The sequence below is a fragment of the Squalius cephalus genome, assembly GCF_949319135.1.
Source record: "Squalius cephalus genome assembly, chromosome: 9".
In the NCBI taxonomy this organism is placed as follows: domain Eukaryota; kingdom Metazoa; phylum Chordata; class Actinopteri; order Cypriniformes; family Leuciscidae; genus Squalius; species Squalius cephalus.
This window is the reverse complement of record NC_137130.1, coordinates 18,300,615-18,327,802: the sequence shown is the minus strand read 5'-3', so window position 1 is coordinate 18,327,802 and position 27,188 is coordinate 18,300,615. Positions and strand designations below refer to the sequence as shown.

At 36.3% G+C, this 27,188-nt stretch overlaps 2 protein-coding genes across 3 annotated transcripts; one reads left to right on the top strand and one right to left on the bottom strand.

Annotated features, from left to right (window-relative positions):
- Positions 1-10,908: 10,908 nt before the first annotated feature.
- Positions 10,909-14,960, bottom strand: med4 (mediator complex subunit 4). The gene is made up of 7 exons (XM_079882397.1): positions 14,819-14,960; positions 14,448-14,514; positions 13,721-13,891; positions 13,102-13,159; positions 12,290-12,376; positions 12,010-12,141; positions 10,909-11,544 (listed from the first exon to the last, which is right to left on the bottom strand). The coding sequence occupies exons 1-7, from the start codon at positions 14,887-14,889 to the stop codon at positions 11,372-11,374; spliced, it is 759 nt and encodes a 252-aa protein (XP_079738523.1). The 5' UTR covers positions 14,890-14,960; the 3' UTR covers positions 10,909-11,371.
- A 1,497-nt stretch (positions 14,961-16,457) lies between these two features.
- On the top strand, positions 16,458-27,163 carry itm2bb (integral membrane protein 2Bb). Of its 2 annotated transcripts, XM_079881272.1 has the most exons (7): positions 16,463-16,667; positions 19,617-19,748; positions 21,435-21,545; positions 23,320-23,526; positions 25,433-25,543; positions 26,398-26,548; positions 26,809-27,163. In XM_079881272.1, exons 1-7 carry the CDS (start codon positions 16,593-16,595, stop codon positions 26,895-26,897), a joined length of 876 nt encoding a protein of 291 aa, XP_079737398.1. In that variant the 5' UTR covers positions 16,463-16,592; the 3' UTR covers positions 26,898-27,163. The 2 variants fall into 2 exon arrangements, with proteins under 2 accessions (XP_079737397.1, XP_079737398.1); XM_079881271.1 differs by lacking the exon at positions 21,435-21,545 and having other exon boundaries at positions 16,458-16,667.
- Positions 27,164-27,188: the final 25 nt, after the last annotated feature.

The following is a 27,188-nucleotide window of genomic DNA, read 5'->3' as shown; positions in this document are numbered from 1 at the left end:
ATAATAAAAATGTTCATGTTCATGTTAGTTCACAGTACATTATGTAAGGAACAATGTATATCCAACCGGTTGTTATCTCAGAATAAACCGCCGAAAGGATGATGAGGACCCCGATGCGAAGCGGATGGCTCTTGCATCAGCCTGAAGGGGGTTTATTCTGAGATAACAACTGGCTGGATGTACATTATCCCGCTTATTACAAGGCTACTTGACACATAAGTAAATAATTAGACACGAAATTTTTTTCACGAAAAAGTTAAAATATTTTATTAGGTCTTTAAATGCAAAGCTTCTAAGGAGAGAGCAGTTGCTAGCGCGGCAAGTTCAAACTAGAAGGACAATGGAGGGATATGGTTTATAGTCATAAACATAAATAATTATGGGGATAATTGTTATTTATTAATAACAATTATCCCCCCCCCCCCCCCCCCTTAGTTACTGTTGCGAACTAATAAACAGAGTTGCTAACTGTCTTACAGCTGTGACAGCTGTCAGTGTGAAAAGCTTGTCCTAATTTGTTTTTGATACATTTTGGACACAGAAGGACCACCTCTCGTCAAGGAGCGTATTAGATTAAATTAATAAAAAAGGAGCATTCATGTGGGATTTAAATATGCCATGGAGGGATATAAAAGATTTTAAAATAAATATGGTGGGTAACGTTAACAACAAGATTAATGGGAATGCAAGCGAGAGAAACATCATGTTATGGTCGTCATAATCGCAGATGACAACATCCAGGATCAACACTGTTCATGTACCGCAGGGTTAGATTAAATTAATTTACATTTAACCAGTTTAATATGGAGAGGCACTGAAATGTAGACCTTCGTTTAGCCTATGTGTGTATGACCTAGCTTTATACTGTACATGACGTGAGAAATGTTAGCTATTTAGGTTTGTACGTTAGCATGGACTTTAGATTTTAATTGTAACTTATTATGACAACAAGAAAATTAATGTTTTCGTCTTTTTTTGGGATTGGGGTTGAATCTTCAGGGAACCAGGTTACTGCGCACACATCAGTGATAAATTAACCAGGCTGCAGTTGCAGATAATTGGTCCGTTCGCACAAATCTTATCACACTTTTGAAATGTGCTGATGAACATGTGCACAATATGATTCATAACACGAATACCCATGCCCATCCTCTCAGGATACCTGGAATCAGTGTTACAAGTACCACAGGCACATCATTTTACCATTTTTGTAGCATTTTTGTTGGACTTACCGATAGATCAATTAAATAACTGTACACAAAATATTGATTCGACTGAGTTTTAATATTTTATTAGCTCACTAAAAGCAAATCTTCCACAAAGAAAAAGCGTTCCTAGCAAGCGTATAGCGCTGCTGACTTCAGTAACCCAGATGACCCTGTGTTATCTGTTTTCAGCGGTTGTTATCAGGGAATAACATACCACTGGATGGTGCGATTGACCAGTCAGAATCAAGCATTCCACAGAGCCGTGTAATAGCTAATGTTAACATGTTAAGAAAGATACAACTTTCTGGGCCCTATTTGAATGATCTAAGCACATGGTCTAAAGCGCACAACACAAGTACACTTAGTCCGAATCCACTTTTGCTGGAAAAATGGTCTAAAATGGTTGTCCCTATTCTCTTAATGAGTAATGGGTGTGTTTTGGGTGTAGCGTGCAATAAACCAATCAGAGTCTCGTCTCCCATTCCCTTTAAAAGCCAGTTGCACTTGCGTCATGGCGGATTCAATATTTACATGGCGGAATTTGCAAGAGGAATAACTGAATGCTTCTCTTGCGAGGAAACGGATCTGCTCGTGCGCACGAGCAGACCATCTACGCCACAAAGTGTACACGCGTTGTGGACCCATCTATAGGCGCACATTACTAACGCTCCCTTTTAATAACAATTAAAATTATTGACTTTAGACCAGGTTTCAGTTTGTCAATGGCCAGTCTATTTCAGTTGCCTCAAACAGCAACGCGCCAACAATGCGCCTGAACACACCTCTTTTTCAGACCTGCACGCCATGGGCGCACAGATGGGCGCAAATGCATTTGCTATTTAAACAACGTGGCGCAGGACATGAAAATGATAACTGCGTCGGACTGAAACTAGCAAATAACACTTGTGTTGCACCTGGGTGTATTATAGGGCCCCTTATCTTAACCCTCTGTTGCCATCTATTTATTACCACTTTTTTAACCTGAAAATGATACTTCCAACTTAAACTGTGATCAATTTTGAATGCTTTAGAGCATAGACTTAAGTTTGGTCTCTTTTTAAAGAAGACGCTTGACAGATTATTGCTGAAGTGATAAAAGTCACAAAAAATAAAAATAAAAAAAAGTTTAAGTTTGTTATTACGAAAAAGCAAAAATTAAATTTTATATGAAATATATTTAACATAACACTGAAAATTCAAAGACATAAGTTGTGCTCCAAATTTGAGGTTGATCTCTCAAAATGGGCTTTCAGTAAGATTTTGTTTGGGCCTGTTTTATGTTTCCACTAGATAAATTTTGACTTTCATTAATTTCCAATGCAGTTTTCAGGACCATTTAACCTTTTACAATCAATAGATGATGATAGTGAGGAGGATCAGGAGAGAGTGAGAAAGTGTAGAGTCCGCGGTATGCAGAACTACTTTCAAAACACTTAAGCTATGTCATGATCGAGTGTAGGAACCCATTACCCAGTTACAGATTATTTCCACATTGCATAGTTGACGATTACCGCAATTCACTAGAAATTTAATGAGAGGCGTTTGTAAACCATGTTTTCCGCCAAAATAAAAGCTTGATGCAGTTTGCGTCAAAATAAAAGATCATGTGCTTATCTCTTTCAAGTATAGAAATTGGTACAAAACTAATTATGAAAGTTTCCTTTATTTTTTAGTGCATTTGTTTTACAAAATATGGCTATTACTGTCATTGGATTAATATTATAACTATTATTAGTAGGTGTAATGTAAATAGACACTGTAACTAAAAGAGGTTTGAATTTTTCGTTTAATTTGCACACTGAATATGGGTGAGCTTTTAATTTTGAACTCTGAAAGTGCACCAGATTGATGAATTTAACATTAAAATGCACAAAATTTTGCATGCTCCCGGACCCCCCTAGAAGAACCTTAAGGTCCACCCACCACAGTTTTACCAAAAATCCTGTGAGAAACACTGGTATTACTATGCCATTGCAGCTTATAGCTTGTTTTTGCATTCATCAATGTGTGGAGTATAGTTCAACTGTATTAATAACTGTCAAATTTTCACTCGTTCCTATACTCACTCATTACATGGCATTAGTGGTTTTAAGGAATAGGAGTTGGTATGCATATAATTAAGGGCGTGCAAAGATGGGTGGTGTTTATGATCATATAGTGGGCCGGTCTGGGCCAAAATGCCCGGGCCGATTTTTTGTCCCAGTCCAGCCCTGATCATGTCCATGTGTTTTATGTGTGTGTGTGTGTGTGTGTGTGTGTGTGTGTGTGTGTGTGTGTGTGTGTGTGTGTGTGTGTGTGTGTGTGTGTGTGGTTAACTATAAGATCAATAAATGCTGTAAAAGTATTGTTTATTGTTAGTTCATGTTAACAAATGTAGTTCACTAATGTTAACAAATGAAACCTTATTATAAAATCCTTTTCTTCTTACATAAGTTTAAACCTGCTGTTCTACAGCAATCAGTGTCAGTCCTGACCTTTGCACGCACATACAGCACACACTGCGCAATTGGTTATTTGCTCCATGTTGACCAGTAATTCCTCAAATGATCTCTGCCTCAGGAATATACACCTCATTGTCTGAGGACAATGTGCAGAATTATTTTTTTCCTCTTCGTATTTCCTCTCTCCTTCTCTTCTGGCCATGGGAGACGGACTTCATCATGTTACCCTGAATAAACTGGTCACCGCCATCTCTCTTTTTTCAGCTGTGCAATAGAGGTGACTCATCCACTGCTTTGGCTCTCTGCAGATAAGAACACTTGCCTTTTCATTCATGATTTTGACTAAAGGGGAAAACAAGCACGAAAACAACCCACAGTCTTTAAGCTTTCACAACAGCGTGATAAATAGACCAGTATAGTGGTCTATTAGTGGAAGGACAGAATAGATTTAATTATCCATCATGATAAAAGAAGAAAAGGACAAGAGAAAAGCCCTTCTTTCTGTCGAGATGTTACGTGTGCTATTGAGTATGCTTAATGCTGCGCGTATTGTGTGAAAGACGCCCATCACTGAGATATTTCTGTACATTAAATGATCAATTCAGACACTATCAGTGGTCATTTATGAAATATCTTTGTGCAAGGAAAGAAAGTCTGACACTGCTAGTGATCTGTGTGTGTGTGTGTGTGTGTGTGTGTGTGTGTGAGAGAGAGAGAGAGAGAGAGAGAGAGAGAGAGAGAGAGAGAGAGAGAGAGAGAGAGAGAGACTGTCCCCTAATGCCACCTCACACTGAGCCCAGCGTTATCATAGTTGCACAAAATTACTTGTTCTTAAAAAAAAATAACAAAATAAGTTAAATGTCTGATGATCAACAGACAACATGAAAAACATTTCAGCATGGCTTTTTCTAGTCAGATTGTTTTATATGCAGTTGAATATATCTTCTCTCGTGTGTTAATGTTCTGTCAGGACAGGACACCTTTTTGAAATTGAGAAATGAGTTGAAGATGAATGCCAGCTTTGAATCATCACTGTTCCTGTGCCAAATAATAGAGACTCGCTTTATTAAATTCACTGCAAAAAGAATTTACCTCACTTTGTTGTCTATCAGAGTTCATTACAGGAAAAATGGCCCTAGATTGTTCCAAGAAAGAGAAGCTGTGTAAATCGAGACAGTGTTCATGTAATGTAACTTCAAGGGCAGAATTATTTCGATTATAAATAGATAAAATCACTCTGGATTCAATGTAGCCTAAATTAAATCTGTTCATAAAGCGATTGTGCCTCTCCAGAAAATTTGGGCTAAAGCACTATTAGTTTTAAGATCTCTTCATGAACTTTTTGAAGTCAAAGTGGTAGTTGCGTAGACTGTCAGTGGAGGGACAGAAATCGCTCAGATTTATTAAAAATATCTTCATTTATGTTCAGTAGATGAACGGAAGTCTTGTGTGTTTGGAACGACATGAGGGTGAGTAAATAATGACAAAATGTTCATTTTTGGGGCGAACTATCCCTTTAATGTTTTTTTATTATTATTTTGTGGAAACCATAATACTTTTTTTCAGGATTATTTGATGAACGGGAAGTAAAAAAAAAAAAAAAAAAAGATTTTTTTTTTTTTTGTACGAATATTATTGCAATTTTTTATTAATTTAATGCATCCTTGCTAAAGAAAAGTATTAATTTGTTTACAAAAAACTTATTAAACTCTGGTATTTGAAGCATGTTTTTTGTGTATGCAAGACAGAAAATGCAGAGAAAGCAGAGATGGTCATTCTCTGTAGTCTTTAACAGTTTATTTTACGGAGTGGACAGATTCTCCTTTGTTATATCAGGAAAAAAATACGTTCAGACAGATTGTACGGGCAGGGGAAAAGAGTCATAGATGCTCTCAGCGGACAAAACAAACACTCACACCTCTGTACAAATCTGACAGGAGAAAATCCGTTTTTCTAATCCCTTTTCTCCAGCTGACTTATACCAGCTTTTATTATCTGATCCATGTTAAAGCAATTATTTGTCAGTGTAAACTTGTAAAGTCTAAATTTAATGTCAGGATTAATGACAGGGATAAAAAAGCACTAGGTTAATCAGTCCTTGACATTTCTAGTATCAATATACCCTTGTCATGTTCATGCAATGCAAATATTCATTAAGTGTAATCTTCATGCAAACATTATTTTGCTTTATGAAACATTCAATGGTAAACCATTACACACTGTATGTGGTCTAGTAATATTAATGCAAGATATAAATATGCAGACAGTGTTGAGTTTCTTTCCTCTGATGAACACAAAAGAAGATACTTTAAAGAATGTTGGTGACCAAACAGTTGACGGTGGCCGTTGACTTCCTTAATAGGAAGAAAAATAATATGCAAGTCATAATGGCAGCCGTTAACTGTTTGATTACCAACATTCTTTAAAATATCTTCTTTTGTGTTCACCAGAGGAAAGAAACTCATACAGATTTGAAACAACATGAGGGTGAGTAAATGATGACAGAATGTTCATTTTTGGGTGAAATATCCCTTTAAGATAATTCAATTCAGATTTATGATATAGCCTACAGGTAAAGTATCAAATTTAGGCTTATGTACAGTAAATTCATATCAATAGTTCATATGTATTTATAGCCTATTTGGTTTTTGGCTGTGTAATAAGTGGGACAATGTAGGGTACATAATTTAGTAAACTAGCTTCAGAACTTTATAGAACAATGGAAAAATCACAATAACAACACTCCCATGTAGGCTACCCAATCAACCCTCATATAATTTAATGCTATTACAATCACTTTTTAAATGAGTTTCCATGTAAATTACTTTAATTATTAATGGTAATTAAACACTGTATTTCTTTTATAATTGAGTACTTTGATGGATCTAACGAAGACTATAGAGAATCAGCACCAGGGTAGACAGAAACACATAGGGAAGAGGTGAGAAGTCCTTAGAGAGCCGGTTACTGCTAACGGCACCTTTACTCGAGAGAGAGAGAGAGAGAGAGAGAGAGAGAGAGAGAGAGAGAGAGAGAGAGAGAGAGAGAGAGAGAGAGAGAGAGAGAGAGAGAGAGAGAGAGAGAGAGAGAGAGAGAGAGAGAGAGAGAGAGAGAGAGAGAGAGAGAGAGAGAGAGAGAGAGAGAGAGAGAGAGAGAGAGAGAGAGAGAGAGAGAGAGAGAGAGAGAGAGAGAGAGAGAGAGAGAGAGAGAGAGAGAGAGAGAGAGAGAGCAGACATGGCTCCATGCTCCAGCTTATCCATGTGATCAAAGAGAACCTAAAATGGATCATCATTCACAACTAACAAATAATGAAGGCAAGTCTTTCATACAGTGCTGCTCAGAAAAAATGTGTCACTGAGCACAAAACCAAGCATCTGCAATGGCCATCCCAGTATCCAGACCTAAATCCTATAGAAACTGAAGAGAAGAAAAGCCAACATGGATCTGGGAATCTGAAGGATCTGGAGAGATTCTGTATGGAGGAATGGTCTCTGATCTCTTGTCAGGTGTTCTCCAAACTCATCAGGCATTATAGAAGAAGACTCAGAGCAGTTATCTTGGCAAAAGGAGATTGCAAAAAGTATTTAATAAAAGGGGGCAAATAATTCTGACCAGCACTGCATATAGTGCTTTTTTTTTTTTTACATGAACAAGATTAGACCACAGTTAATTCTGGAGAAGAGGATGATACATGTATATTATGTGAAAGATAACACATATTTGATAGAGTGAAGATGGGGATCATCACTTCATTTACACTCCTGTTGCATTATGGGAATGTGTTGACAGTAACTAAAGACAGTAATGTTGTCAAATGAGTCAGAGATTGCCATATGAGACGCTGGCCACCCTATTGTGATTTACTGAGCCATCATGTACATTTAAGGTGTGTAAAAGTGTGTGTTGCGAAGTACATGGCTTGAGCTGAAAGACTAACAGCCAGATATATTTGCAAATTTAATGCAAACTAATGCAATTGGTTTGTTATAATAACTTTTAGAAAATAAGAAATAAAATAAAACATTTAGTCAGGTTTATTTCTAATATGCTGATTTGGTGCTTAAGAAACATTTCTTATTATTATCAATTTACATGTTTTTTTTCCAATATGCATTGATGAATAGAAAGTTCAAAAGAACAGCATTTATTTAAAATAAAAATAATTTGTAACATCACAGATGTCTTTACTGCCACGTTTGATCAATTTAATGTGCCCTTGCTGAATAGAAGTATTCATAAAACTATTTGAATGGTGTATACAAGACACATTTTCACTTAGTAACTTAAGGGCAAAAATACTGCTTGTTGTCTTTCAACATATTGCTGAGATGTTCTGTTGGGAATTATCAATCTTGAACACAGAACAAGCAGTGAAAACTGTTACGTCACAACAGTTTGAATTTAAATCACTTCTTTTCCCCCCTGGATGAGTAAGGTTGTGATACCAAGAGATGAATCATTCAGCGTCTCATTAGAGAAGTGAGAAGATGTCTCTGACCCATCGACCAAGTGTCACAGGCATGTCTTTCATAATCGTGGTCTTTAGACACATTATTTTAAAGAGTTTGGTCTGCTTTCTAATATACTGTAATTAAATGACTGAGGAAGAGCACAGAGAAAAACAGAGAATGAAAGGAGTCTCTGCATGATGTAAGTTGTTTATTTTAAGCAGAGGTGGACAGTAACAAAGTACATTTACTTGAGTAGGCTACTTAAGTGTGAGTATCTGTACTTTACTTGAGTATTATTTTTTTCGGGTAACTTTTTACTTTAACTTCACTACATTTGAAAGACAAATATCGTACTCTTTACTCCACTTCAATTCTGTCAAGGTCCTTGAGTAGAAAGTAGTAACGTCAGTCAGGGGATGATTTTGGTTGCAGGGGTTGCATTTTGGATTGTCAGATTGACGTCAACATTCAACATCGGACAGACATTGGATTTTGGTTGGAAATGAAAGTCGGGTTGACGTCAGAACCCGACTGATGTTGGTTTCTGCGGTTTTCGTTTTCAACCACAATACGTCGTCTGTCCAATGTTAGAGACTAATATCAATCTGGCTTGGATTCTGACATCAACCTGATTTTCATTTTCAACGTTGGGTTTGGTCTTCTAAACGCAAATGTTGTCATTGTTTTGGAGCACACTAGCTTACAGATAACAGTAAGGTTAACATATAAGCCAAAAAACTTTAAATAGGGCACTATTTGAGGGAACAGCCATTTGGGTGTCCGAAACCATTGTGGACATTATTGAGTGCACTTATTCAATCTCACATTCAATCCCACTACTGGAACTGTGTTCTAGAAATAAATGTGATATTAATATGAGGGTAGGCAGGCATAGATTCAGAGGCATAAGGTACTGTAAGTATTACATACAACAATAATTAAACAATGCATTGACATTTACCTTTTACTTTTGATACTCAAGTACTTTTAAAAACAAGTACTTCTGTACTTTTACTTAAGTAAAAAAACGGTCTTTACAACTTGTACTTGTAACGGAGTAAATCATATTTGACCAGTAGTATCTGTAGGCTACTTTCACTCAAGTTGTGTACTTTGTCCACCTCTGATTTTAAGGGTAGTAAATAGTGAATGGGAGTGTGATGTGAGCATTGTTTATGGTTTGTTGAATTATTTTTTGCACATTTAATCCTGTGAAAATATATTATATATATTTTCACAGGATTAATATATTTCTGTGACCTTACAATTGAGCAAGGTTTATAGACGAGCATGTGGCTGCAGCGCTCTAAAATCTGTGAGCTGAAGCAACACAGACGAACAGCTCAACTGTCTGTTATCACCTCTAAGAGTCTTAATCATTTTTTCCTCCAGCTCTTCTTTCGTCCTTCCCTACTCAGCCCACAGCTTGCCGAGAGCATAGACTGAAGAAAAAGCTAAAAGAAGAAACACATAAAGATGCACAGTAAGAAGGGTTTGTTCCCTTCTCTTTGTGAGGGTAAATTAGGCACAGAAGGAAAATAATAAATGATTGTGTGATTCCCTAGCAAGTCATTATCAATTACAAGCAGGAAAATCTCTAAAGTGCCCTGACACATTCGCTCACCTATTGGTACACTTGACATTAGTACACATTAACATAGTGTTTCAAATAGTCACATACTGACTCACCATGCTGGACGCAAACTAGACTAAAAATAGACTTCTTTGAATTTACCCAGTCTGTGCTTTTATACCGGATCTGAACTAAACATAAAGAACATCTAGGATAGTTGATACTCTTTCTCTGAATTCTGCCATTGATTAACCACTATCGCTATGAACAATTATTTTATTTTTAATAAATTGTCATGGATGATTTTGGCCCAATTCTACATTTGTAGAAGTAATTTATCCACATTATATAAATGATAAACACTTAAATCAAATATAATTGGTATGTTATAATAACACAAGATTTGGGTGTTCAGCTGGTTGTCAGGTGAATTAATTTGTGTGATATAAAATCATTTAAGATGCTGTGTTGGCCAATTAGGGTTGATGCGCCATCTGGTGGCTGGGAACGACCAGAAATATCTTCATAAAATTTACTGAGGACAAAGTAAGAATTCAGTTCTCAGAATGGCACACTGGGACTGTCAAACCCAATCATCGTGCGCAATATAAGGCAGCAAACTGATTTTAGAGCTAAAAAGAGAAACTAATTCAGAAGTTTAGAACTACCTTTTAAAATAGAGAGAGTAATGTGCAAAATAAATTAGATAAGGCATATTCTGAGCCCCGTGTTCCCTAGTCTCAAGACAGCTTAAAGAAATAAACAATATTCAGTATGCAAATAACTATAATTGAAATTTTGACAGTTAGACTTGAATGCTCAGTGTCAATAGGAGAATTTTTAGAATTTTATATTAAGACCTGAGGTTTAAACTAAATATAGATACCCAAGGCCGAAAAAATGATCATAGTTTTAATGGTTCAGGCTGAATTCATATGCAGTTTTGAACACACCCCAAACCAGAATGTTAGAATAATACTGTTTTGCCTTCCAATGTAATACATGATAATGCACAGAGCAGGAACAAATATACATGCGTGTGTGTGTGTGTATGTATATGTGCAGTGCATATATATATATACACACACACACGGGATAATTGGACTTAAAAAGTCATTTAAATCAGACACATTCCTATATTACTTTACCTCAGCTCCAGAGAGGAAACAAACCATTTACAAAGAGCACTGCCCTTCTGTATACACAAAATAGATTATGTAATAAAACAAAACCATAATCTTTAAAAAAAAAATATTTTATTTACAGAGTCTGAAAGTTCAGAGGTATTTACAATGCTATTTATATTCCAACTGTAAACCAGATATTAACGCTTCACTAGATACAAATATGCAAAATGCAAATGAGTCTGTCATGCGGCACACAATGAAAACAATGCACTGGTGACATTTGAGGCCAGTGGAATGAAATTATGCAAACAAATGATGACTGTAGGCATCTGGAGAATGAAAAACAAACAAATTGATAAAACATATCCAGCTTTATGAGGCTTTGCTTAAGAGAGGACCTGTGTAGGTTTGGTCCTCTGCAAGGCATTTTATGTTGCCATCCGGATCTCCACCATCACAGAGACAAGATAAACTGATGCAGACAACATACTTTCATACCTTTCAAGCTGTTCAGGTGGACAAACTCATGTTACTGTGGACACATCACACACACACACGCACACACGCACACTCAGTCTGAGTCACTGCTGCTGCTGGAGGAATCTGTTGACATGGCCTCAACATCATCTTCATTTTCTTTGTTATGACCAGGTGGCTCCAGGCCAAAATCGTTGCCATGGTGAGGAGGCAGAATCCCCATGGAAACATCAGTGGACTGCCAAGGATACTGTGGGGTTAGTACATCTAAAAGCGAAAGGAGAAATATACATTAACAAAAAAAAAGTACATAAATCACACACACATTATAATATCAACATAGCCCCTTTCACACAGAGCGTTGATCCCAGAAAATTGACATTGAATTGCTAGAGTGGCTTCTGTGAGAACGCAAACACGTCCCGGGATTGATCCCGGGATGTGGACCTAGTGACATCGCTGGAATCAGTCCCGGAACGCGGCCTGTGTGAACAAAAGACAGGACTAATGCCGTAAGGGGTGTGTCGTAGTGATGACGCATTTGTGTTTGTGTTTGTCATCCTCTTATCACATTCCAGAAAATCACTGGCAGTGTGAATGAACCAAAATCAAAAGATCCCACGACACATTATCCGGAATCTCTGTGCGAAAGGGGCTTATGATAAGGACAACTAAAAAGAGAAGAGAGCATGGACAGATGAATCAAACATCTAAACAGAAGAGTGAACCTGCCTGGTAACCTCCCAGCAGCCAATGCATCTCCAGGCAGGTGTCCGTTCACTCCATTGGTGGACATGTTGCTGATGTTACCCAACATTCCACTGCGCATCTCCAGATCAGTGGGGTACGGCCTGCGGGGGTCACCTACACACACATGCACATCATATGAGCTTACAGATAAAATCAGACATAAGCCAATCAAGTCACTGGAAATGTTTCAGAGTAAATCAAGTCAGATAGGAATGACAGGAAAGGAAGAACATGATGTAGAAGAAAGTAGTAGTCTGTTTACCTGGAACCCAGTTCAGAGGAGCACACACTGCATTACTGGCACTGATCCTGTGAGCGTACTTGATGATCTCCTCTGAAGAGATACTCCCTAGTCAAAACAAACAGAACAACCAAAAAAGAAGAAACATTGAGGAAATTCGATTTTAAACTGAAACATTAAATATGTATATTTGTGTGTATAAATATGTATACATAAATGTATATGTAGATACTGTGGTATATCGAGTAAAACAAAAAACTACTATCACTTGCATTTCAGTCTTATGACTATCAATTCTACTGATAACGAACACATACACTGGAAAATAAGTCACATTTTTTATTATCTGAAACATGCTGCAACTTGAATTCTAAAGCAACTTACATAATGCAATTAATGTCAAGCAAACAAAACATGCGCAAAGCACTCACAATTTGATTTGTGCTGAATGAGAGAGGTACATAACCCTAATTTATTTGTATAGCACATTTCCTAAACGTCAGTAGTTTCAGTTTCGCTTTGAATAAATTTGTTTAAGCTTGCTGTATGTAATAAATGTTGCTTATAATGAATGCCACTAGAGTTTATGTTGTTTTATTCTTAAATTTTTCCTTCCTGTTCTGTTCTAAATACAATCAAATTTAAAGGATTTGTTGTGGAGTCAGGGGAACTACTAAAATACATGTTTATAATGTTTGTAAATATTTTGTTTTATTATTACAGAGTGTAATAAAATGTGACTTACACACCAATGCGACTTCTGGTTTTTCTCTCTCTCAACAATGCAATTTATTTTGACCCAGTGAAACTTATTTTGTGTCACACAAAAATACCTTTTCTGGCCTTTTCAATAGACTTCAGTTTCTCTTTGGCTTGATAGACAGCAGTGGCCTGATGATGAATGAAAAACATAATTATTATCTGATTCATAAATACTCTATTTTATAAAAAATAAAAAATAAAAAGATTGGATGGGTTGCACTTTATTTTAAGTTGTCTTTATTACGGTATAAATACACAAACAAGTAATATTACAACAATATTAATTAACAACATGCACTGATTATAGAGTTAGTTTATTGTATTTAAGTAAACTTTACTGTTATTTCTATTAGTTCGTACATATAAGATGTATAACCAGGATACTTAAAAGTGTTCAAGAATGTGAGTTTAATCAAAATGCATTGGTAATGTTCTGTCATTTCAAATGACCAATGATTTATGTGAGTGCCTCAAATCAAATGCACAACACAGAAAGCAGTGGTTAGAGCTGGAAATTAAAAAGTTATTTCAATCGTAAAAAATAAATCATAAAAGATATATATTTTAACAATATTGTAATGCAAAGCATACTTTTTTTTCATAAAGTGATAAAGTATTTTGGTTTGCATAGTGGTGCTGAAACAATTGAATGTTACTGAAAAGAAATGTGCATTGACTCATGTCAGTCACCAGTATGTGCTCGGCCTCTTTGAGTTGTTTCTGGAGCTGCTGGATATCACTGTCTCTCTTCTCGACTTCCTTCTCCAGCGTCTGCATCTCCTGGTGAACTCTGCCCTGCTCCATCGCCGTCTGCATCAGCTCCTGGAACTCTTTATCTCTCTGCACTAACAGCTCCAGTATCTGTTCACAGAAAAAGCAGCATATGTATAGTAATTCATCATTTTAATACTGGCTCTAATTAAATGTTTTAGCAAATGTAATTTAATTTAAGTTACTTTAAAGCATGTAACTGCATGACTTCTACTTGAGATCTCAGTGTTGTCTCAGTCACTGATTGAGTATTGTCTTTACGTGTGTGTGTGTGTGTGTGTGTGTGTGTGGACATGTTTTTCTACACCGGTGGGGACTTAAACCTGAATGCACACAGACTCATGGGGACTCGTGTCACCGTGGGGACCTAAATTGAGGTCCCCATGGGTACAAAAGCTTATAAATCATACAGAATTAGTTTTTTTGAAAAATGTAAAAATGCAGAATGTCTCCTGTGATGGGTAGGTTTAGGGGCAGGGGCAGTGTAAGGGGATAGAATATACAGTTTGTACGGTATAAAAACCATTACGTCTATGGAGAGTCCTCACAAAGATAGTGCACCAGACATGTGTGTGTGTGTGTGTGTGTGTGTGTGTGTGTGTGTGTGTGTGTGTGTGTGTGTGTGTGTGTAAACAGTGTCTCTCACCTGTGTGTCCTCTCCAGGCTGGGGCAGTTTCTGTGACCTGGACAGTGCTAGCATCTCTATTAGCTCTCTGCAACAGAAAAGAGAAAATAAAAGGACGAAAGAGGAGCCGTGTGTCTGAACAGTACTAGTGTATAATAAGTGTATTACTAGGAGTAAAAACAGTAGGCTGGGGTGGACAAGAGAGACTGGGACTTTATTTATTCAAGTATTAACTAATCCAGCAACTGTTAGTGTTAGCAGAAATCACTGGAAATCTCATGAATGAACGAACTAACTTAAGCAGTTTATTATCTTTCTGCTTTGTGCCAGCTAAAAAAACACACACAAATGGTTATTCTTCATCTAAATGTGCAAGATATATGACGACAAACCTGGATAAAACTTCAATGTCATCCAGAGTGGATAAAAGCTTTTCTTTCGTGGACTTCTCTGCCGCCGCCATGACTGTTTCTCCTCACTTGCGCATGCGTGAGAAATGAAAAGCAAACGCATGTGTCAAACAGTGACGCCTGTTGGCAGTAGGACCAAAATGCTAGTGATGTGACGTTCGGCACCGAGGCTTCGAAGCTTGTATCAAAAAAACAAAACATCACACATTGAAGAAGTATCGGAGCTTGATTCGTTTTGCCATAACCACGTGCTCTGCTACGTCCAAAGCTTCGTTTCCACCATGGTTTCCACACACAGTCACGTGACTGCTTCGGATTCAGATCTATTTTTTACAGTCTATGATTCAGATTCAAAAATAGCGCGAACCCCTTGAGCAGGTTTCGAGTGTCATACCCTTCGGTAGTAGAAAAAAAAAGAAGAAAAGAAATAGACTTATCCCTCACACTGTTGAACAAGTCCTGTTCCTTAATAAAAAAAACATTAATTTATTAAATTACCTACAAAATAAAATGTTAGCTCCCCAGTTCACTTTTTTAATTTTTTTTTTTGATTATATATGCCTGAGCCTTGCCTATGAACTCGTAGGATTAGGACTGAGGCTAAAGTTTATGTGAATAAGGCTGCATTTGTAGATCAAAGCAGATTCATAAGAATTGTTTCTGTACAAGTGAATTAGTCCCATTTATTATTCATTTTTTTTCCATAAATTAATTCATGCAGTTGTTTGTTCATACATTGTATAAGAACTACTTCAACACTAACACTTGAATTATGAGGATTAATTGTATTGCTTTGTGAGCAGAAAGTGATTTATTAAATAAAAATAAAAAAGGTCTTCTGGGACAGAAGGTCGGCTTTTCCACCTTTTGACCACAAGATGTCGTTAGTGTGCAACGTGTTGAAAAGCTTCGAATAATGAACCATTTTACGATCCAGTCGAGGGGGAAAGCCCCAGTGCTTCACAAAGCTTCATTTCATCATCACTACAAAATGCAATCGTCGTCAATAAAATATTATCTAGAGTTCACATAAACAGTTCTTTTAAAACTGCGGGGTAATAGAGTAAACGACGAAGAACATAAACCCGTTTACAAGTATGCTGGTGTAACAGTAATTTATAGCTAGTTATGTGTTAATTACTCAGCGCTGGTGAAGGATAGCCAACCACATTTGTTTTTGATAGCTCGATAAGAATATTTGCATAAATTGTATTATTATTATACAGTTGTATCCTCTGGTTCTCAACCTTTTTGATAAGGCCTCATACTGGCCACAACATAAAGCCCCCTCCTCCACTTTTTTAATTTACATAAGTAGGAGTGCATTAAAATAAGTAACTAAAATAATTTACATTAAAATGATAATAATTTAAATGTAGCTTATTTCAAAGCGTGTTTTGTCTTATTTTAAATAATTTGAAGTCATCTTGGACCCCAGAGAAGGTATAGCTTCCATGCATAAACTATTCCATTTGTCAGCTGTTGTTGTTGTTACTAGGCTACAATTACTGGATTATCTATTCCACATTTACAAGTAACGAAAGGTAGTAATCTTCTAGTAATTATTTCTGTGTTATCTCCAGGTGTTGTAGTTGATTTTCTGGTAGTTGTCACTAGAGGCAGTGGAGCCTCTGTTGTGATCTGTCATGTGCGTCACACACAAACATTGCTGCTGATCAGGAAACTAAACGCTCTCAGTTTTGTCTCACTTCTCTTTCGCTTTCACGGTAACAGCAACTTACAGAGACCTTTCAGTATGGTTAAAGTTTCTTTTAACAAGGCTCTCGCCCTAAAGGATCCGAAGAAGGAAAGCCTCATTTCTGATGTACAGGTACGTTATTAACAAATCTTGCTCACTTTTATTGAATTTGGAATATTACGTCCAATAATGTCTTAATTATTTTAATCAAAAAGTCTAGTAATGTGTGCACGTTGTTCTTATATTATCTTGAGAGAAGTAGGCTAGACTATCTCAAATGGATAAGTGTGTGTTTCTTTGTTTAAGTTTTAACAGACTTTGATCAGTTCAATGAAAGTGTTATATAAAATGGCTGACGGCCCAAAGCTTGTCAAAGACGGATATAATCACTCATCCACCCTGGCAAAAATGACTGCAATAATATGAAATACTATTATTTTATAGTATTATATTATTTATTATATACAAATCTATTCTTCGATTAATATTTAATGTTAAATTTTAACTTTTGGGAAAGTAATTACACAATGTGATGGTTTTTTTTTTTTTCGTTTTCTCACTACCACTTTTTGGTTATTATATCTGAATGCTGATAGAGAACTATTGCTTTCATTGTATTTTAATGATAGAATGTGCCCTTTCAAATAGGAAGGAAAGTAAGATACAGAGGGCATAAAGTGTGTACTGTAGGACCAAATATCTGAAAATTTCCTCACAAATATAAACAATTTAAAATCGATTTATTTAGACTGTCCACAAAAGTAAACTGATCCAGTCAAGGATGGACTGTATGGGCAAGTGCGCAGAGGCGCCAGGGGGCCTCAAAATAAGAAAAACCCAGAAAAAATTGAGATGGTTAAACGCATTTCATTCGACCAAAAGTGCCCTTTGGACGTCACATGGTATTCTGCCATCTCAAGTGAGATTTCAATCCGAAATGATTGAATATGTTCAGTTCGAGAGATGTGAACAGAATAGAATAACATCGATAGACCACTTAACAGGAAGTGTAGAGGGAAATTTACCCATGTTAAACATGACTACAGAGGTTTATCACTTAGTTTTATTTTAATTAAATGAATAATAACTTAATATTTAAATAAATAACCATGGATGTGATAAATATCCACTTGTATATTAAATGATAGTATGGTAATTATATTTATTTACAGAAGTAGCCTATATTGCACTCCAAAAAAAAAAAAACTTTCCAAAAGGGGGTTTTTCGCAGCGATGTCATGGAAGAACCATTTCTTCTATTCAGTGAATCTGTGTGTGTGTGAAGAACATTTAATAATCTGAAGAATAACCTTTTCCACTATAAAGAACCTTTTGCAATTGTATGTTAAAGGTTCTTTGTGGAATCATCAATGCCAAAAAGAACTTTTATTTTTGTCATCATAGTTCTAAAATATATGCAACGCTCAAGTGTCATATCTAGATGGGTTCAGTCCATAACTGGAACTTTATTTCTCGTGTTTGCGATTAGGGAGGGAAGTAAATAAAATTTGTTTTCATTTCACTATTGAATTAATCGGTTATGACACTGGAAAAAAATCATCTTCAAATGTCTGGGTGGTGGTAGCCCAAGACGTTTTTGTGTTTTGTGAGTTGGAAGCAGTAAACACAGTTGAATTTCTACGAATGGGATTCTTCCAGACATAGTTTAGCTGTGTTTTTCACAGCACACATTAGAAATGCCTTGCACTCAGTAGGAGACTTTTCATGGGTTGTGAAAGACAGACTTGTTGAGGCATGTTTGATGTGTGCACTCTCAAACATGTTTATGATAATGAGTGTATTGCAAAAGGAGTCAGAGCTGCAAGCCAAGAATACAAAAGAAGATCCCAAAGTGCAAAATACAAGCATGCAATATAGAACAATATTTGATATGATTTCTCGGTAGAATCAGGAAATGACTGAAGCCAAAGTTTCTAGAAGCTTTAAAAAGACTCTTAACTTCCTGGTAAAGGCCATTCTGTGTGGTTACGTCAATGGGAGAATGTGCAAAAAGTCTAAAAACTGGTTTTGCTTTTCCACTACAAGTTATTGAATGAGGATAAACTATTTGGATTAAATGAGTAGAGCACTATGAAATGATTTATTGGGGCAGTATCTCACTCCTGCATATTATAAATGTTGTCTGTGTCTCTTTATTCGGGTTTAGATAGTCACTTGAATTCCCCTTCTGCTCTTCAAATAGAAACATCTTGATTTACTTTCTCTTTTGATTCACGTGTGAGCTTCTGTCTGCAGTTATTGTTTGAGTGAGGAAGTGTTATATGGATTAAATGTTGCTGATTATTCCTCCTCGTGACTTTGCAGAAGTTGATACCAAACTGTTTTAACACATTTTGACTTGAAACCAGAACAGAAACAGAGAGATTCGCACTTCTTCTTTTTTCTTTTTTTTTTCTCATAACTTTCATTAGTCATCATTTCTGTTTAAATTCATATTTTGTCCTTTAGTTCTTTGAAAATCACCCTTTTTCTAAGAAACCACTTTAATCCTCTTGTTAGCCTGTCCTTGTGATTTAGGCCTAAGCCTTGTTTATTATGCTGCTCATCAAGGCTGCATTTATTTGATCGAAAATACAGTAAAACGGTAATATTGTGAAACATTATTAATACAATTTGAAATAACTGTTTTCTATTTTAATGTATTTAAAATGTGATGTATTCCTGTGATTTCAAAGCTGAATTTTTAGTAGCCGCTCCAGTCTTCAGTGTCACATTTATCCATCAGAAATCATTCTAATATGCTGATTTGGTGCTCAAAATAATTGCACATTTCTTATTATTATCAATGTCGAAAATTTCTTGTTGGTTGATATTTTTGTGAAATCCATGATAAAAAAAATTCAGGATTCTTTGATGAATAGAAAGTTCAAAAGAACAGCATTTATTTGAAATATAAATCTTTTTGTAACATTATGAATGTCTTTACTGTCACTTCTGATCAATTTACTGCATCCTTGCTGAATCTAGTAAAACAGATAGTAGATTTGAATGGTAGTGTGTGTGTATCTAGAGTTGTTAAGTGTTGTTAACCATCATTATACTGTGTGATCTGTCCGGTAGGATCCTGAAGCAGCGGTGTGGGTGCGTCAACGGTCCAAGGTGTGGTGCTGGTGCTTCTGTCTGGGATTGGCTCTCGTGCTCTCTGGCATAGTTGTGGGAGGAGCCTACCTGTATAGGTACTATGTGTTGGAGGTGAGATAATTGCTGTAACCATGGTGATATCAAAAACAAAACATAACATCCTGTCATCTTGTGTCACTGTTTATCTTTATTTTGATTAGTTTTTATATTTATGTCATAATCAGTCTGAGCCTGTTTCATAAAGCAATTCTCAACCATGATTAAAAGTATGCAAGATACAACCCAGAATACATAGCAAAGAGAATAAACATGTTTGTCGCCCATTTTACATTACGGTACATGGTGGCAACTTCTAAGAAAGTCACTGGTATTAAAAGAGGAAAATACATTTCTTCATAAAGTGATCACATCTTGAGAGAACATTTTCTTCCAAAACAAGGCAGAATGCTTAAGACTAGAGATCGTCCAATAATCAGGTTTCCCGATATTTTTCCCGGCATTTTCCCATATATCGGGGTATCGGTTTTGTAATATCGGATTAACCGATAAGTGGCGCCATCTTGTGGCCGTGTGAGAATTAAAGCCATTTAAGCGTTGTGTCTGAGTGGAGATGAGTCAACAACAGTGTTCAAAGGTAAAATAACTTGTCTCCCTTCATTAATAAACTTAATTAATAATAATTAATAAAAAAAAAAGAGATGTGTAACTTAAATGCTTCATATGTATTTTAAACTTGACACTAAAAAATAGATATGAACTCACGGAATCGGTCAAGTCCCTGTCCCAATAAAGATGCAAGTTTACATGAATTAAATATAACAGCCATGAATGAGTGCATGTTGTAAATAAAAGCACTGAATTTAATTCCCTCTCTCTTGTCTATGCTCATCATTAGTCTTGTGAAGTCGTTCATGCTCCAGCATGGCCACCGTATGCAGCTTTTAACACAATCCACTCGTTTCAGACGCCGCGAGAGAAGTTCTGTATAAACGCACAGATAAAAACAGCGCTCTGTCAGCAGATATTTCATTATCTATTCTAGACCAACAAAACATTATTAATAATTCTTATAACATGCCAGATGAAATGGACTCTATAATTGCTATGATGTATTCGCCGTTTTGTTTATTTTTCTGACAATGTTTGCGTGTTCCATTCTCTTTTCTCTTTTCTCTTTAGCCTATCAAACAACACATAAACCTTTTAAAACAAATACTTAGACTTATGCCTATTATATTTATGGGGAGTTGATAGATTCCTCTGTCATTTATTAATGTTCTCCATTTGAACCATTCAATTTTGTAAATGTATTTTACCTGTTGTTAATATTAATGCTATTGTTATAAATAAAAAGATGCAACTAGGATAATTAAGATACACTAAAGTAGTAATGTCTTTTATTCAGGCGGTTTAGATTGTTTTATGCTTTTTTTTTACATGCTATAATTGTGACCATATATTTTTTCATATTTCAGACTTTCAGACTCCATTTATTGATGTAGAATCGTTTTGTTTTGTATGCTAAGAGGGAGTGAAATTTCAGAAATTGCTGTATTTAAAAAGTGTTAATAATAAAAAAGTTTGTTCAGTTCAGTGGTGTTATAATTGTAAAAACAGAAACTATAAATAACTATTAGTTCTATATATCGGTTATCGGGCACATAAACATGCAAATAATTGGTATTGTATTGGTTATAAAAAATTTATATCAGTCAATCTCTACTTCAGACAGCAGGACATTTATAGATCTGTTCCTGTAAGTTCATTCTGTATCAAGCTTTGCTGTTTTTCCCTAAGAAACCTGATAATGTGAGCTTTTTCGAAGACGATGAGGTGGAGCTCATCCAAATGCCAGTGCCCGAGTTCAGAGACAGCGATCCAGCTGACAACCTGCATGACTTCAACATGGTGCAAAAATACACACACACACACACACACACACACACACAGTGTTCAGCCATAACCACCACACACATATCATCAGTAGTGTTGTTCGTCTGCTATATTTTTCATTTAGTTTTAGTCATGTCATTTTTGTCAACCTTATAATCACAGATATAGTCGAGATCCATGTTTGGATTTATTCATGCTCATGAAGGAACACAGACTCTAAAGTGCGTGCAGCTTACACTTTAATTTGAGCAGAATATCTCAAATGGAGTCGGTCTGATTTTGATACGTTGGCGCCAAATATCGATATTTAAATGAATAAAATAAGGCGCTCTAAATAGATTTCCCTGCTCCCTGCGTCTCTACTTCATGGCTCCTCGAGGTGGCGCTCAACACATGAATGAGGGAAACGTGAACATAAGTTAACTAGCCTAAGAAAAGTAGGTTTTTAACGGGATGGCGGATAGCAGGATGAGTAAAATAATAGATGCCCCAGCCACGTTTAAGTCTAAAGTCTAGACCCGCTTCGGCTTTTATACCATTGATGGGACAAACAAAATCGACAAAGAGTACGCAATATACAAGAACTGCCTGGTAAAAGTAAAGTACACGCGTAAAACCACGAACATGCAAAGCCACTTGCAACACCATCACCCTAATCTCATTGAAAATGTTCAATTAAATTTATAGATTGAAAACATTTTTGTGCTGTTTTCTAACAGTTTAAACTTGAATAAAGAAAACCTGCACTTAACCTTTTCACGGGCATTTTGTTTTCATAGTTAGACAGATATCGTGATGTATCATTTTAGGATTGTCTAGCAATATATTGATTATCGCAGAATTGCTGTATCGTGATATCGTTATCGTGAGCCATATATCGTGTATCATATCGTGAGGTACTGTACCCTGTGATTCCCACCCTTAAAGGGTTAGTTCACCCAAAAATGAAAATTCTGTCAGTAATCACTCACCCTCATGTTGTTCCAACCCCGTAAGACCTTCGTTCATCTTCGGAACACAAATTAAGATATTTTTGATGAAATCTGAGAGCTGGCTCACTCCTCCATAGGCTTCTAAGACATTATAAATTGCTGGCCCAGAAAATGCATTAAAGACATCGTTAATATAGTCCAAGTGACTACAGTGGCTCAATCTTAAGTTTATAAAGCGACGAGAATTCTTTTTGTGCGCAAAAAAAAACACAAAAATAACGACTTTATTCCACTATTCATTTCCTTCTCTCTGGGCCTCGAGTTTTTTCACGTAGTGTTTTAGCGCAGCGCGTCTGTCAGGCATGTGATTGGCTAAGGACAAAAAAGCAGGAAAATATACTGAGGTATACAAAAATATAGGCTTTTAATAATCTTTCAGTGCGCAAAACTATGAAAATATGAATGCGTATGCGCATCGCAGGTGCTCAAAGCAACATGGAGTCACAGTGTGCAGCGCTGCGCTGCACAAGTGCGCATTTAAAAGTTCACGGCACAAAGCGAAGAAATGTCGAGCGCACAAATCCTAGTGTCTATCTGTCCAACAGTTTATTGATCATTTGTTTCTTCACAGTTTTACATTCCAGTTATTGTGCGTTTGATGCCGATTTAGTCCTTGTGATGTGTGATCTAACAGGCACACGGTTTTCATAAAACAGAGATTTTGCGATCTTGTGATTGCAACAATTAATGCAAATTCAACCAATCACCATTATTTGTGGCAGGGAGGTGTATACCCAACCGTTCTTGGAAATGTTGATGCAGACGTAAACATACTCTGTGTATTTCTAACCCCACAGGAGGAGGAGGTGTTTGTCTGTGGGATGAAGTACTTTGAGGACGACTATGAGTTTGATGAGGAGGTGGAGGTGGAGGTGGGAATTCCGCTGAGGCAGATTGAAGAGAATGTGAGCTTTTTCGAAGACGATGAGGTGGAGCTCATCCAAGTGCCAGTGCCTGAGTTCAAGGACAGCGATCCAGCTGGCATCCTGCACGACTTCAAAATGGTGCAAAAATACACACACACACATACAGTGTTCTGCCATAACCACCACACACATATCATCATTTAGTGTATTAATGCAAATTCAACCAATCGCCACTATATTTGTGGCAACTTGCTTTTTTGTAGTATTTTCAAAAATGTTAAAAATGCTAATTAAAGTGAGAAAAGCAATATTAGCTAATCAAAATTCATAAATCATTAGTAACAAAATGATCACTGTGTTCAAATGTCCTGTGTTTGTATCCATTGTAAACTCAGTGGGGATTGGACTGGCTTTCTAAAATGTTCAATCTCTTAGATATTAATTCGCAAAAAGTATTGGTGAGGACAAAACAGTTAAAGACCCAGAACCAGATATGATGAATGAAGACCCGGAGCAGGAGGCCGCTCTGTTTTACATTAACAAAAATCACAGCAATTATACCCTTCACCAAGGTCTAAGCTACGTCATTGCCTTTGGTTGAATGATTCTGATAGGCTAAGAAATGACAGAAGCATATCTCCATTGATCAGAACAGCGTCTCTGGGCGCAAGCTTGTCCGGAACAACAGTCAGTCAATCTGCAATAATGCCAGTTGTTCCTTAACCTGTAACCTGTAATACAGTAATACTAGCTCCTTCAAGGTCGGATTTGGTTTGGCTCAGGAGACTCTTCCCAAAACATCAAGATAACATGTTGTTTCTCTCAGTGAGAGGACACTTTAATATAGAACAGTAAACACTTTAACTATAAAAAGGTCACTTAAACTATTGATTGCAATGACCCCTGTGACCTATAGCTGTCAGGGTAAGCTAGAAACACAGATATATGTATTGACGCATGTTTAGAGGCCTCTCTCAATCCTTACAAAACAAGTCCATATTTCATTTCTGGAAGCCGGGCTAAATGACCCTCGGTCACCTCTCAGATATTTAATACAGATATTAAAGAATACCTGAAAAGAACATTTTGGTAATCACACTCACATAATGTATTAAAGAGAAATATTGATCATTAATTAATACGTTGATTATAAATCATAAATGTAAATCACTCATCAAATCACTCAAAAGGATATAGATATATTGAAGAGACAAGGGATTCCAGAATTTTCCCCTTCAGTATATATTGTGTGCAATAATTATAATATGTGATTTTATCCCAAAACCACAAAAAAACTGTTTTCAGAAAAGTTTGGATCTGGAAGACTTTCTTTTTCTTTTTTGTTGTTGAAAGAAATGACTACTTTTAATCAGCAAGGATGAACTGAATGTATCAAATGTGACTATAAAGACAAATGTCACAAAAGACTTATATTTTAAAAAAAAAATGCTTTTCTTTTCAACATTGATAATCATAAGAAATGTTTCTTGAGCACCAAATCAGCATATTAGAATTATTTCTGAAGGATCATGTAACTGTGAAGACTGGAGTAATAATGCTGAAAATTCAGTTTTGCCATCACAGGAATAAATCACATATTATAATAGAATTAAATAAAAAAAATACTAATTTTAAATTGTAATAGTATTTCAAAATATTATGGTTTTACTGTATTTTGATCAAATAAATGCGTACAAAATCTTACAGACCCCAAACTTTTTTTACATTGGTGTAATTGTACTCTCACTGTACTCTTACAAATACTACTTACATAAATACATGATTATTTATGGGTTTTCAATGCTAAACAACACTAAAATGCTGCAAATATCGCCACAGTTTTTGTCAGAAAAAAGTCTTGACATATTTAGATTATCAATATGGATTTTTCATTGACCAGTTCTTACATTTTTACTTCTAGCCCCCCTAAATCTTGAATAATTGGTTACATCTTATATTATAATACTAAAATAATGTTTGTCAGTCTTAAATGCATGTCTCTGGTTCCATGTGAATAAACCTGTATGTCATTCTTTGCTGTCAGAGGCTGACTGCTTATCTCGACCTGAATCTGAACAAATGCTACATCATCGCCCTGAACACCTCTGTCGTCATGCCACCCAAAGATTTCCATGAGTTCCTGGTCAACATCAAGGTAAACAAGGAGACGCTGTGAATCCATGTCAATAAGTGTTTCTAACTTCTTGTTTGTTTTTTTTTCACACAAATGCATTTCAGACGTTAAGCCCGGGACACACAAAACAACGTTCAGCCGTCGGGCCGTTTTTTGAGCATTGGTTGGCTTAGTTTTTTCGGTGTGTTACGCACCGTCAGCTCTAATCGGAAGCCATCAGGGTTTTTTGGGCTAATTCAGCATGTTGAATCGGCGTCAGTGCCTTCGATGAGAGAGAGAACTCTGATTGGCTGTTGCATGAGAATAAAAGCGAAAGTAATGAAAGCGAGTAACAAAGTCAAGTTTTACAAGATCTTACCGAAGCATTCGAATGCACAAATATTGTCATAACATGAGCCGACTAGAATGAAGAAGTGATCAGCATTATTGATATTCAAAATGGTAAGCAAGCGCTGCTGTTTTTGGTTTGTGTATCTGTAGTCCTACACTGTAAAAAAAAGTTGCTGCTTTAAATTTTTAAGTTCAATCAACTTGGATGTTTAAGTCATTTCAACTTAAATTACATTAAACTGGCTTAAAAAATCTTGAATAACTTAAAAAAACAAGTTAAAATTGCTTAACTTATGTTGATGAGTTAAAGCAATCTAAAAACACGTTATCATTACTTATTGATCGTATTATATTTTAGTGTTGTTTTGGTTTCCCTTTTTGAATGACGAAAATAGATTGATACCTGCTGATACATTGCCAGTTATCCTTTTTTTGTGATTCAGCCGACGAGAGGCAACAATAGTCATCTTTGGCTGCCGAGAGTTATTTGACATCGGCTCAGTGTGTCCCGGGCCTTAGGTTCACGTTCTCTGTGTTTTTTGCAGGCAGGAATGTATCTTCCTCAGTCGTACCTGGTGCATGAAGAGATGATGGTGACCGAGAAGCTGGACAGCACCAGTGATCTGGGCTATTACATCAATAACCTGTGCAATGACAAAGACACGTACAGACTGCAGCGCAGAGAGACCATACTGGGTAAGTGTACACAAACAAACCCTTTGATAAGACTGTGTTTGCAGGAAACAGTGGTTTTGTCTATGCATAAACTCAAGTTTTAAGCACAAATACGGGCATAAGTGAAAAGGACAGTATTTCCTCTCATTATGTTCACTGTATAAGCAAGTACATTTGAAATGTGCTGGCCTGCCATGAACTGAATACATGTAAGATCCAGTTTTACATCATAGCTGCTGCATACTTTCAAACTTCTGAAAGCTGAATGTGCTTCACTACAGGTATGCAGAAGCGTGAGGCTCTGAACTGCCACAAGATCCGCCATTTTGAAAACAAGTTTGTTGTGGAGACTTTGATCTGCGAGCCATGAAGAACGAGAATCGCACATGGGTGTCTCTGACACAGCAGCAGATCTTCAACTTTCTTTAATTCAGTGTAGCTGTTTGTTTTTCAACTTTTCATAAGCCTTTTTTTTTACATCTAAAATGTGAAATTGTCTTTTCTGCACAAAGAGTTGTACTTTTTTTTGTGTCTTATGCTATTTTAGGAATATTAAACTTAATAAAGAGTCACAATGTGCACAAGAACAAAAAGGACTAACAATAGTGATTTTAGGGCATATAGAAATCTGATCAGCATTTAGACAGCAAGTACTTTAATA

Coding starts and splice junctions, on each gene's coding strand:
- med4 (XM_079882397.1), bottom strand. CDS start 14,889: ATGGCGGCGGCAGAGAAGTCCACGAAAGAAAAGCTTTTATCCACTCTG. Junction 13,160..13,720: donor AAGAGGCCGAGCACATACTG/GTGACTGACATG, acceptor ATTCATCATCAG/GCCACTGCTGTCTATCAAGC. Junction 12,377..13,101: donor TATTGAAAAGGCCAGAAAAG/GTATTTTTGTGT, acceptor TGTTTTGACTAG/GGAGTATCTCTTCAGAGGAG.
- itm2bb (XM_079881272.1), top strand. CDS start 16,593: ATGGTTAAAGTTTCTTTTAACAAGGCTCTCGCCCTAAAGGATCCGAAG. Junction 16,668..19,616: donor GCCTCATTTCTGATGTACAG/GTACGTTATTAA, acceptor TCTGTCCGGTAG/GATCCTGAAGCAGCGGTGTG. Junction 25,544..26,397: donor AGTTCCTGGTCAACATCAAG/GTAAACAAGGAG, acceptor TGTTTTTTGCAG/GCAGGAATGTATCTTCCTCA.